At 39.7% G+C, this 13,887-nt stretch overlaps 1 protein-coding gene across 24 annotated transcripts in view; it reads left to right on the top strand.

Annotated features, from left to right (window-relative positions):
• Window positions 1-13,887, top strand: part of ARPP21 (cAMP regulated phosphoprotein 21) — a 206,522-nt gene that overhangs the window by 188,140 nt on the left and 4,495 nt on the right. For 18 of the 24 annotated variants that reach the window (XM_084283167.1, XM_084283176.1, XM_084283174.1 and 15 more), the window contains one exon: window positions 10,234-10,281. The exons of the other annotated variants lie outside the window; for them this stretch is intronic. In XM_084283167.1, the coding sequence (XP_084139293.1) occupies window positions 10,234-10,281 (48 nt within the window). The remainder of the gene's footprint in view (window positions 1-10,233; window positions 10,282-13,887) is intronic. 24 annotated transcript variants of the gene reach the window in all.

Genomic DNA, 13,887 nt, shown 5'->3' with positions numbered 1-13,887 from the left:
GCATTAAATATGATGTTTCCAGGACAGGTAATCAAACATCTTCTCTTCATGGACATGCCTAAAATGCCAGTGAAGCTTTATGAAACAATTTGCCATGGCAGCTCCTATGGATGGGGGGGGAGGGGAAGGGGTTGCTTTCTGCTTTCTCATAATTGATGTGGTAGCTCATTTCAGAATATGAAAAAAAGGTCTATAAAGTAGTCAGTGTTTATAATTTAAAAAGTTATTTATTGGCTGCAGATATATTTGTGAAAATGTGAATATTAATCTGCTTTTTAGTGTGAATAAGTTATGCTGATTGTTTAAAATTGAACAGTGGTGCTACTGTAAAGAAACTCTGTAGCTGTAGATTGAATAGCTGGTAAGGAGTAGTCTGAAAATGAGTTACATTTGTCCTTTTCCAATTACAGACATTAGTGTTTATTCTCCAGGTTTATACACAGAATGAGAGCAAGTTACTTAAGAACATTCTGCAGATGTGTTTACAGATTCTGTGATTTTCTCTTTTCAAAAATTTTTGCTACACAGACATTTTCTGCAGATTGGATAGGCACATCAGCTATCACTTCAGAAATACATACTGTAAATCTAAGGTGCAGAAACATTTCTGTCAGCTACTTTGTCTGCTTTGTGGTTTGACTTTGAGCAGCCATGTGAGAAGTATATGAAACCAGTTAGCTCATTCACATCACATAAGGAGGAGACAAATATTTTAGCCTAAAGTAGACTTCAGTGATGGTGCTGCATTAATTTTGGTCATTGCTTGTACGGGAATGTATATATATCTCTACCCATATTTATAGATCATTTCGTAGGATCAGGGCAACTGATGATGGAGTACAACAATAATTCTGGTTAGAAAGTACTAATATACCTGCTATTCCCATAGAAGACCTCTCTCCCATGTCAGCTAAATCTCAGGAGCTGGCAGTTGCCTCTTGGTAAACATTGGAAAGCTTTTGCAAAAACCTTTCCAGGTTGATTTCAAAATGCACATTTTTATAATTTTGCTGCCCCCAACATTTTGCAGAAGCCTTTTTTCTAAGACTAGTGCTCAGTCAGATGAATCTTACTGCAGACTCTTCCTTGCCTTCTTGCCAATATTGGCAGTCTTTGGGCTCTGGGAATTCAGCCCTGTCCTTGCAGGTGCTCCTGGGGGACACACACCTGTTTTGGACCAAAGTAGGGTTCCTCAGCCAAATAAAAATTTTGCAAAGTTCTGCATGCATCTCCTAGCAAATTCAGTACTCAAAGGTCTTTTCATATTGTATGTTATATCGGAGATCAGTTATTTTTCCACTGACTTTATCTAATATCTATATAGCACTTTTCAGAACTGTTGGACATCAGAATGTCTCATGAAGAATTCTTCCCTTAAAACCTTATTCTACAGACAATACACAGAAAGAAGTAATGCACTTAAGTTGTATTGTAACCTAAACAAGCAAAAAACTATCAATATTTATGATATATGCAAGAAAAAGTGCTGTTACTGCCTCATAAGCCCACCTTGACCACACAGCTAGGTTATCTTCAGTATTTATGCTGAGCTGAAGGCTCTGTATGTTTATAGTCTTCGTGTTTTTTCCATAGCTCTGAACATTTAGCATCGATTGCAATTACAGACCTTGCAAACAAGTCACCGATGCTCCATGGCAGCTTTGCCCCAGTGATTTTTGACAGCAGACGTCTCCCCAGAGAGGTCTACAGCAGACGAAGGAGAAATATTCCAGAGACTTTTCTACATCTAAATTCTGTTATGCTTGCTTTCTTTTGGTAATGAAAGTAAATTTTGCGTACTTTAAAATTGCACAATTGGAGATATCTTGAGGGGAGATATGGGGCTCAGAGCTGATCCTATGGGTTTCACAACATTTTTGCTTGGTGGATTGGCCTTCTCAAGCAGTTGCATTTGTTGGGTTAACCAAAATACTCTTTTGCAATGGTACTGCTGGACCATTTATAGCAGGAGTTATCCAACTGTCTAATGAGCTCTGCAGTAAAAGGTGGAGACAAGGGTCATATCTATTAATTTCCTTGTTATTCAGAGAAGTTGTCCTTAGGTGTTGATCCTTACATTTTCAGAAGTGCCACTAAAACTATTTTAGAGAAGAAAAAAGTAGGAGTCTACATACACCATGCATTCTCTCCTTTTTTTCTATTAACATTGTTCATGTTGTTCTGACCACCCAACACAAAAATTGACAGTATGTTTTCCTGTGATATGGCGATAGGCATGCTCTGCAGATTTAACTGCCTGACCAGCTTTAAATTGCTTGTGGACTTCTGGACAATTAAACTGTTTTGTTTCTTTTCCTTATTTAAAAAAAAAAAAAAAAAAAAAAAACAGTTTTTGAAGTCTTGGAAATTGTTAATGTTGTATTAGGAATGTCAAAAAACAGCCCGGTTTTAGTGCAGATGTCCGATGTATTGCTTTCATACATATGGCAGAACTGGAATAGGTGTTTACATTTATACAGTGATACAGAATGGACTTCATGCATAGAAGAGTGATAGAAGACATGCACGTGTACTTTATCTTGTACTTCAAGGGGTAAAGAGAACAATGAAAATAGAGAGTCTTAATGATAACATTTGCTTTATTAGAAAATCCCTGACCCAGTCTGCTTATAAGCTCTTCTGAATTAAGCAGGAAAAACAGGAAAAATGGACTGGGATCTACTAGTAAACTAGAGGAGTTTGCTTGCAAGGTATGGATGACTGGGATCACTGTGCATGTGCCTATATGCCAGGTAGGTTGGATTCCTTCCTAGCTGCAATTTATTATTTGCCAATATCTCTTAGTACATAGGTAATGCTTATTCCAATGGCACTTTCATATATGTGCATATATGTCCATAGGGCCACATGGATACAGGCTCAGTCTCATCTTCCCCTGCCTTTCAGTTTCTGGATTAAGCAGTGGCTCTGCAAAAGGAGAGTTGAGAAATTATTTGATTTCTTGTCTTGTAGAACTAGATTTTATTGGAACGGGGCTTCTTTTTCCTTTGATTGTTACCCACCTGGTCAAGTTTCTCATCAGCCTTTTAAAAGATGCTACTAATACACTGTTAATAAACATTTTGGTATCTCTCTCATTGGAGGTTTCCTCCTTCAAGGAGCTGAGTTCCCTGGCCTCGGTCCAGAAGCGTTCTTAAGCTCTGAAATCAAGAAATCCGCTCACATGCTTACAAGTTAAGCAAATGCTTAAGGGCTCTGCTGTACAGGGGCCAGTGTAATCACCATATTACATGTGAGTGCTCCTAATATGGTGCAAAACCAGTTATAGTTCATTGCTAACCTCAGTAGTCTTTGGATTATGTTCTGCATGAGAGCACTTGGAAGAGATGAGAATTTTGCAGTTGAATCCATATGGGTAAGCATATGTTCCATCGAAGCTGTGTTGGCTTCAGTATCATCGATGGATCCGTTTGCATCTAGCTGGAGGATGTAGTCCATAATTTCCTGTGACCTTATGTTATAGGTAAACAAACACAGTGATTTGATGCATTAACCTGTATGAGTATGTCGAAGCAGAGGGGAGCAAGAGATGTACCTTTGTTACAGAAAATATTTCTAGTTAGAGGCAGGTTTATGAAAGCTCCCCTTGACGTTGAGCTGAAATGCCCAGCTTATGAGGATGAAAGCATAGAATCTTAGGGAGCATTTAGGGTGTTAGCAGTGCCTCATCCAGTTCAGCCCTCAATAAAACACAGCACAGTATAGTAGGCTGTGCATCACCAGTATGCTGCAGACTTTCTCCAGCACACAGGCTGTAGGCAGGAGTCTGTACCTGAAGCTATGTGGAAGCAAAGTGGCAGAACCAACACGATGAAATGGACATTTATCTCCATGACCACTGGTGAGCGGCATCTTGCCTGCGCTTGGGATGTGGCTTTAAGCACCTGTGCTTTCTAATGCAGTGCACACGGATATTTTTATTTTTTGTGCATTTTCCAGGACAGCTTTATGAAGTTCTGCCTGAGGCTTGCAGTTTTTCTCTGGGCAAATTTATTCTCTTGGGCATTCATTTTTAGGTCTCCAGCTGTCTTTTCTATGTAGAAACACACAATCTTCAGTGCAGGGACTAGAGTTATACCTTGAAGTTTCACCATGGCTGGCATGGTGGAGGTTCACCCTGGGCTTATAGTTGTAGATATTCCAGCAATACTGAGAGCTAAGCTATAGATCATGGAAAATCAACAGTTTGCTTAGGCCAACTCATACTTATCTGGGGGCAATCCAGAAAATCAAACTGATGTAATGCAGGGATAAAGCTGCTGAAATTCAGTGAATCTGTGGGCTCACAGCTTGCATGGATGCATTAGACCTTTTTTCAAATCTGATCCTGCTGCTTTTGTATTTGGGAAATCACCTCACATTGCTTGGGTGGCTAGATGTCCCATTGCACAAAGTTCTTAATGATTTACTAACAAAAGCAATGGGTGGGCATTTGCAAATAGTAGTTAGAATATGGCCAGGAACTGCTTTATATACCAGAAGGCAAAGACAGACACATATATAAAGGGTTTGCTACACAGGGTACTGTTAATCTCATGAGTTACACTGACTGTATATAGTGCCTGCAGCCCTGCTGTATATGCAGAGGCTTAAACACCTCCTGCTTTGCTTTGCAACAGCACAAAGAGCAGCTGTGCCAGTCAATTCCCCTCACCCAGCTGATGGTTTGTGGCTCGGGTGTTTATTGTTATCTTCCTATATCCTGAGCGCTGTCAATCACATCTGTAGATGGTTTTGGCTGGAAATAGAGCTGCAGGTGTTCTTGGAAAGACCAGGTGAAGAAATCATTCAGATGTGATCAGACAAAGAAAAATGTCTCCAGTAGATGTTGAATTCAACTGTTTTCATCATTTATAAAAAGGCTCCTGGGCAGCCTTGTGCTGGGCAGCTGCATCAAGCAATCTGGAGCTATCACCAGCCTTGCATCCCACCAGTAAAGCAGGTTAGGTTTAGTTAGTTATCAGAGCTTTGAGCAAATAGACTGTTAATATTCATTCTGTTTGTTTCTGCTGATACAGATACATAATATATATATAATAAGTAGATATGTGTATGTATATACCAAGAGTAAAGTTGGTGCTAGTGTGTTGTTTGTTTTTATAAGGGCTTGAATGCTTTTATAAGGGCCAAGTGTAAGGTCATATCAGATACAGTGTTTATATTCCTGCCCTGAACTAAAGGAAGTTACCATTTCACATGAAAAATACCCACATGTGAAAATCGTAATTGAAAACTTTATAACAAAGGTTACATTTTGCAAGTCTGCAGGATACAGTTTTCTGGGTAGACAGATGAGTAAAGATCAGTTTTTTCTTGCAGTTTTCAGTCACAGCTATTGTATTGGTTCTTTTTCAGAAAATAATAATGGTAAAATAGTTAATTTTATATGTAATTTCCTCCTAGTTCACTTTAAATCTTAGCTTCAAAGTAAGTTTAGTTTTTCTGCAAGAGCATATGAACACTTATGTTAATAATGTTATGATCAGTGTCTCTGAATTCAGCAAAGTCCTGAATACAGTGTTCTGTAGTCATTTTACATGAAGACCCTCTTTAATGCATTGCTGGCAAGGGCATCTCTCTAGGTGGCACTTTTTAGTGTGAGTTAAGACTTACAGCATGTCATATATTAAAGAAATGCGGCTATTAAATGTTAATGGGCTTTTACATTGGTGTTAGTTATATATTAGCTCTTAATTGTGCTTATGTTATAAATTAGTTATTGAAAAATCGTGTAAGGAGGAAGTGCAACAGACTGCATCTGTATAGCAACTCATGGCCACAGTAAGGGCTGTGACTAAACTTGCATGTTTTTTAAGCAGCAAAGCTCTTAAGAGAAACCCAGAAAGTCTCTACAAAGATGTATTGGCCTGCCTGTGTGTCTGTTAGCTCTCGTTAATGTCAGCAGGATTGGCAGGCAGGGGCTAAGGCCAGAGGAATTGAACCTGGCTCTTCCATAGAGCTCTCCAGGACCTTCTTGATGTCACTAGCACTGCGTAGCAGCCCATAGCACATTCCTTCAATGGCTGGGCTTCACACATCTCAAAATGATGTTTTCCTGGTCCTACAGTAACTTCCCTCCCTGCAGGCTTTGGGCATCTACGCTCTTCCAGGGTAAACCCTTGCTCATTGTGCTGGCCAAAGGAAAGCTCTTTCCAAAGCCCATTTCCCAAAGGCTGTTGAGTCTGTTCATGCAACTCAGTGGATTAATTTGGTTAAACAGCATGAAATGTTTTCCTCCTCTCTATATGTCACCTGTGTCGTTTGCTGGATAAGTGACTTTTTTTTTTTTTTTTTTTTTTTTTTTTTTTTTTTTGGTGTCCAATAAAATTCAGAAGCCTCAGATTACCAAAACAGCTGCACATGCTTTGTCTGAGTTAATGCATTTAGCTTAGGCTCCAGGCTCTGGGTAAGCGCCAAGATCCTGGATCAGCTGCTTAACCAGAATTATGCTGCTGTAATGGAGCCCTGCATTATTGTGTTGCAATTATTTTGGCTTGCAGCTGGCTGTTCCCTCTATATTTTTACTGGAGTAAGATAAAAGGATTTTGTCTTAAAAATAGGTTTTTCTTTTCTGAGTCTTACAGAAGCTTTGAGTTTCATACCATGTCCAATAGAGGTGCACATCCATTTATCTTCAGATTTATCTTCAAGGAGAAGAAAAAATATTTTTTGTAATAATTTTTGAAAAAACAGAAACAGTGCTAAAGGGCTTCAAACATGAAGGAAAAGTACATTGAAAAGAGAATAAAAGAAGTGATTAAAGGGCCATGTAATAACATGGTATTAGGTTCTCAGCAAGAACAGGTTTATTTTCAGCATCAAGCCACTTAGCAGTAGCATGTTGTGCTTAAAGATCTATAATTTAGAAATCCTTTGTGTAGAGAAGCAAAAGAATAGATCCAGATTTTAAACAGAACTAACATGTTTCTGCAACCTTAAATCTATATTTGTATCTATTCAAGCTCCTTTTGATGGCTGTTAATATGTATTTCTAGTCAAAATACAGCTCTCCCAGGTTCTTCAGTTGATCATGAAAAGTAAACTGAATACAGCCATTTATCTTTGAACTGTTCAACTGTGCCCTTCTTGATGTTCTTGTTAATAATGCCAGATCTCCTAGGAGTGCTCTCAAGCAATTTTATCACATAAGCTTTTTGTTTGACCTTACCTGCTGTTCCCCTGGAAAAATGATTGGGGGTGTTTTGGGGGGAAGTGCCAGCCTGCCTTAATTAAAATTTTGGTCTCAGAAGATGTTACAGTTTGTGATTGCATTAGGTATATAATGACAGCATTTAATCATCTCTCTTATTTGTCTGGGCTTTCTGACATAGTAGCGAGGTCACAGGGTTTTAAATTTTTTAGACGTGGAAAAGTAACTGATGGGCGAGTGTGCATCTCCAAGTGATTCATAAAACGTCTTTCATTATATCCATGATTTGCATGTTAGCCCTGAAGGTAGTTGCTTGGATGATGAGTGGAGAAGGGTCTAAATAACAGTTCAGTGATCTCTATGAAAACATTTTTTCCTCCATGGGACAGTGAGCATGCATATAAATGGGTTTTAAACGTTGATGTCTTCCCTTGTCTCCAGCAATTAGAATTTGGTTTCACAGAAAAAGGGTAAAAGAAAATGTTGTGGACGTTTCTTTTGTGCTGACGTATAAGAAGCTCTAAATATCATGTGATGTGCAGTGCTAACTTTTATCATCTCACATGGATAGAATCTGGAAGGCCATAACAGGAGGCCTTCTACCACTAAGATGGGCCTAATGGTTTTATACAGTTACTATTCTTGAAGAAAAATCTCTGCACAAAGCAATCTCTCCTAGTTTTGGTATAAATGTACTGCATTCCAGTTTACATGGGACAAGCAGAGTTAAAAATAGACTTGTGAGGCCCTGATCTTGCAAATCGCTTGAACTGGGAGTGTTTGCTTAACTATGGGATGCATTATTCGCCTGATGTTGGGGTTTTGTTAGCTGCTGGGAAGTTCCCCTGTTTGGCTGTGGTATCTGGAGTAGCACATGAAACCATACTTTGGATGCTCTGTGCTTTGGGTTTCTTAGAGGTTCTGAGGTTCCAAAGCAAGTAAAACCAGGATTTCAAATAGACTTTGAAGAAGAATACATGAAGAGTATCCTCTTCAAGGATGGACAATTCAGCTAAATAAGGCAGTCCCTGCTCTAGCAGTGGGATGTGGCTAGCCATAGGGGGGATTTTCAGAGCCATTACACACCAAATATTTTCTTTTGTGTCTGGGTATTTTCATCTGCAGTTTTAAACAAGTCCAACAAATGGGTTATTCTGAAATAATGTAAAATTGCAGCCAATTTCTAAATTTGGTTTATTCTTCTGAAGATGGAACAGTTTAAATATCATGTTTTGCACTGTTGATTTTGTAGAACAGAGAACTTTGTAAGCCAGAGAGAGGAAGAGCAGGGGGAATGAGCTGTCTTAGCACCAGTGTTTTTCTTCCTTCTTTTGTGATAATAAAGACTTGCTGTCTTATATCTCTGATGCATGCATCTTTCTAATCTCCCTAATGCAGCCAGATATGGTCCTTTCTCTGTGGGTCTGCCAGCAATGTGGGTGTTAATCTGGTACCAGTTTCAGGAAGCATGAATGTACTCTTAGCAAAGCTACGGCTAATTTAGGAACCAGGGAGCTACAATTCTGGCAGCAATTATGTACTAAGAAAATAAATTCAAAATCCTGCAGTTTTATAACCCTAGCTCTGTAGAGAATTATACAAGTCACTGTCAATCTAATCAGATTAGAAATATTTATCCTGTTGCGTTTTTGATGAATGTAACTGGAGTGCCATTAGCTAAAAATTGTTTTTGATCTTGCACAACTTGAAAGAGTCAATGTGATTAGTTTTCTTTTTTGAAAACAAAACTAGCATAATACCATGTGCTTTCCCCTGCAAACTATGCTGCTGGAATGGGATGTGCTTTTGCCTTAAACAAGAGCAACCAAAACTGTAAGTCACTCACTTGAGAAGGCTTCTGCTGGGACAGAAGCTCTGTGCCCGCAGAGTGCAGCGGGTGGTGTGGGGAGAGGAGCATGTGCTGCTGTAGTTATTGGTATGTGTGCTTTTTTGTGTGTTTTAAGCCACCTTGCACCTCCAAGTTAGCTTAAGACTCCTTTATTTCAGGCATAGGTGTTCTTGTTTTTCCTTTGTGTATGCGTGAAAATGAAATAATTGCATGGTCTTAAGTTTTCAGGGGAAGAGGACAGATTTTTATCATTAAGCTACTATGTATTTGTTCTTCCAGCTCATGTGGTATCCAGTTTATGCCCATAAAGTATCTGAGATGCCTTCAAGGGGAACACGAAGCCTAAATATCGTACTAAGTCAAGACATTTTTATGTGTAGTGCAGAAAGAAAGCAGACACAGTAGGGGTGGATTGATCAACTGCAGCAGATTTGGTTTACAGCATGTCTTAGGTTTCAGATGCAAGCTTTAGCGACAAAATCGTTTACAAAATTTTTTGGATTCCAGCTGCACAAGAAGCAGTTTAAATCATCAGACTTGTATAGAAAATAACACACCGGCAGGGAGAAATTAATTAACATGTCTTCTGTGGGAGTCTTCCAAACTGCAGACACCTAGGGGTTGTGAGGCTGAAAACAAATTCAGCTTAATTTTATAGCAGTGTTTTCAGTGAGACTTCCAGTCTACTGTGTGTGTGAAACTGGTCAACTGATGAAAAACTACATAATTGGGGTAGGGGGAAGACTTCCTCAGCAGCCACCCAGATCTAATGCATAACGTGCAGACATGAGAAGCCAGCCAGAGCTCAATGCTTCTCTAGAGCCAGTGGCATATGGGGAGATTTTGTAGCTGGTTCATGTGGGAGGTGAAACATCTGGTTGCAATGCAGATGTGAGGCCAAGAGTGTCAGCAGGAGATACTGACAGACCCCCCATAGTACAGGGGGCTTTGTTCTGACTGATAGAAATCCCTTGCCTCAAATTCCAGCTTTCAGTTGTGCTGGGAAAGGATTTCAGCATCCACCTCCCACGGCTTGGCCAACAGGCCTGAATGTAAGTCTGTGCAGAACTGAGCCTGCTTCCCCAGCCTGACCTTCTTCCCTTGTATTTTACAGATAACTTTTAGGGACTGTTTGAGAATCAAAGGCTTCTTTGTGCCAAGACAGTGTTTGATCTTGCCGAACTGCTTGCTTCATTTTTTTTCTTCCTTTCAGCTTTGCAAGTACTTTGGGATGGACCAACTCAGAACTTTTGGCAAATAAGTGAGTTGCCAAAAACTTTACCAAATTTACTGATGTGTGCATGACGGCATTGTAGTTTTATGAAGACATTTTTTCTTTGACAGGTATTCTATTCTCACAGGTATTCTAAGTTTCTATGATTATAGGACAAAAACTACATCCCACCCATACCTTATTTTAAAAAGTAAGGGAAAACAGACTGGCAAAATTGTGGAAATTGATATCAATCAGATTCTGCAGCTTGTAAAACTTAGTGATTGTTTCTCCAGTGGGGTGAAACAACCTAAAATATCCCACAAATAACCCTTAGGTAGCCACCAGGTGACTTCTCTGCATATGGAGTCAACCTGGTGTCAGTGCCAGTACTTGATCAAAGGAAAAGAGACTGGGAAGAGGAACCCCTCTCACACATGGATACTTAGTGCTTTTCAGCAGAAGACTAGAAAATTATTAAGAGCTAACTGTCTAACGTTTTTCAGAAGTATTTCAAGCCTGGATCATGTAATTCACTGTTCTGAATAATACTGGACTAAGAGCACACTCTGATCACACCTTTATTCCCAGAAGTTCTTATTAAGCTGATGAATATCTTCTAGCAAGCTGTCTATCCTCATTTTGGAGATTTCAGGTGACAGCAAGTGTGCTTCATCTCTAGGTAAAATGCCCCCTTGCTAATTATAGACTCTGGTGAAACTTTGCACTTTATTTCTAATCTGGATGTTTCTAAGTTTATCTTCCAACGATGTAACTTTTTCTTCGCTCTGTTCAAGAACCATCTACTAGTAGCTACGTTTTTATCTTTTGAATTAATGGAGTGGAATGAGTTCATCAGGTGTCACAGGAAGAGGTGCACTTTCTGACCTCAGATCAGTTTTCTCACTCTCTTCTCCCAGTTTTGGGGAGTCTTGTGTGAATGTGAGCAGCTGTGGCAAGTGCAGCCCTTGGGACTGGGTCACCCTTCTGCAGGAGGAGACATAGGGCAGAGGTGCTGGATTGAGAAAGCCACTGCAGTACTTGTGGAGTGGGCACGTGCACGGCCAGATTTGTGCAGCATTGCATCCAGCCCATTAGCCCTGCTGAGATCTGTCTTTTGAATTTCTTTTGGTCTCAGGTTGCCATGCTGCTGCAGTGTGTTGTGAAAATGTACATTTTGGTTGTGTCCCAAGTTTGCAGGTGACCACTGTTTGGCTTCTCAGAGAACTACACTAAAGGGAGAATATTAGCCTTCAAATCACTTCACAGTAAAACCTCTGTAAATTTATGTGATTGCATCGGATGAGCTTAGATGCAAAGAACCTGTTAGATGCAAGTGGTGAGGGCAGAGTAATATTTGTGGTTCAGGAAGTTGTGCCAGACCAAATTCTTATCATCCCAAGTGCTGATTGAGTGTCAGCACTCCAGGTAAAAAGCCTACTACAAAGCTATCTTGCTAATATATGCTTCAAATCTAAAATGAGCAATGAAACAATCCCTGCAAGCATGGATGTGCTGTTCATGAAGGGCATGTGCTGAAGCCAGCAGATCAACACGCCTGCCTTAATTACAGCTCTGAGTGACACTACTAGACCCAGTAACGTCGAGACCACTGCGTTTTATCTTTTAAGCTCCACAGCCTCATTAAGAAATTAAAACATTTGTGGGTGTTTCATGTAGTGTTTCTCCCTCTGGGATGTTTAAGGTAGCTGACTGTCAACATGGTGATGCAAGCTATAAAGGTTCAGATAATTACCTTGATGTTATGACAGCCTCTTCCATTTAGATTGTGATCCAAGGCTCATTTTTCCTCTGAGGCATTCATTGAAATTCTGTGCACAATTTGTTCCTCTGGTTGTTTAACAATGTCTCTTATGTTTTCCCCGATTTTAAAAAAATAATAAAAAAATCCTTCTTTGTAGCAGAGATAACATAGAGCAGGATGGTATAATTGCAGTAAAGAGGCCCTGGAGCTTGCAGTAATAGGATGGTTCATCTGATGTGTTACTGCCATTAGAAAATATATATGTTCTCAGGGGACAACAAAGAAACTTTTAAGGATTACACTTCATGTAGTATGAAAGCTAATGAGCAAAAGAGCAACTATGAAGAAATTTATTGCTGCAGAATGGTGCCACTTCCTGTTTTCACTTATTTCCTGATACCTGTGTAGCTCCAAAATATCCATCTCTGCCCAGTGATGCATGGCTTTGCATGCACTGCAGTCAATTCCCAAGCTTTTTGAGAACACTATTATTTTCATTTCATTGAAAAATAAATAGCATGTCAAAAGCATGGCAGAGCTGAGTTCAGGATTGAAACTGCTGTGTGTACAAAATAGTGTTGGGAAAATAGCACTCTCTGATGGTCTGTGCCCTTGGGAAAAAAAAAAAAAAAATTGCTAGAATGATACAGTTTCATAAGCATTGCTGAAAGCTTGATATATCAAGCCTATCAGTTATGAGGAGTTTCAGTTTGCCCATCTTCATTCTTTCCCTGGACAGTGTGCAAAAACATGAAGACATCAACACACAGTAAACACTGAAGGATCTGTTTTAAACGTTATGTGGCATGCAGAGTCAAAGTTGCACAGTTTTGGCTGTGGAAGTGGAAAATTCAAAGCAGATGGTTTCTGATATTAACAACTTCTTGTACAAATGGATTGCCACATAGACTGCAAGTTCTTGCTGCTTGCTTTTGTGCTGGAACAGAAGCCATCTAGCATAAAAGACTTGTCAACTTTTTTGTTGTTGTTTTTTCTACAGCATTTTCCTCATGCTTCTTGTAGAGCTTGTTGCAGATAAAGGAATTTGTTCACCTCTTCTTATTCTGTACCACTCTGCACTATTGGAGTGTATCTTTGTACATTATTGGGTTATGGTCAGTACATGAACTTGCATCTTCCTTCATATATTTAACATCATAAAGGGTCAGACTTTGCTGTCAGAGAAGTGGCTTCATTTGAGTTGTAGAGCCTTGAAGGGAAAAGTGGATTTTGAGCAACCACATCTGGAGTTCTCCAGCAAGGTCTGACATCCATAAATTCTTTATATTAGGCTACTAATAGGGCACTAATCATAAAAAAATGTCCGAGAGTATTAAATGAGGGACAGATGACAGCCACCATCTTTGCAAGGATGCAGGAGAGCAGTAACCTTAAACTCACCTGTTTCCACCCACAGTTCAAGGGAGCTATTGGTCAACAGACTACAGTAGCTTCTTCTGAATCATAGAAATGACAACTTCCCCTAAAGGCAAAGAAGAGTCAGGAGACAATGCAGTCAGATTCTTACACTAATATCTCTCTGCTACTATCTACTCATATTGGAAGTGCGTCAGAATACATCTGAAGCACTTTCTCTGCTTGTATTGAGGTCCCACTGTGTGGTCAAAGCATTGCAAAGTGCTTGGAAAGGGAGTGGGAAAGAGGTCTTCAGATTGCCCAGGGAGTAAGCAGGACTCTGCATGTTAGGACAGGGGTGAGGCGTGCACATGCCTTATGGACAGAAGAAAGTCCTTGAAGAGTAATGGGATTGTTAAAATAATATTACATATCCTAGTGAACCTCAGCACTTAAACCTTTTTAACACTTTTTTCTGTCCTGCACCTGAAATGCAGTATGATTGTACTATCTGTGTTTGCCTGATTTCACCC

The sequence above is a fragment of the Netta rufina genome, assembly GCF_964035555.1.
Source record: "Netta rufina genome assembly, chromosome: 2".
NCBI lineage: Eukaryota > Metazoa > Chordata > Aves > Anseriformes > Anatidae > Netta > Netta rufina.
Note: the sequence above shows the minus strand (reverse complement) of the source record. Positions and strands in the feature narration are given on the sequence as shown.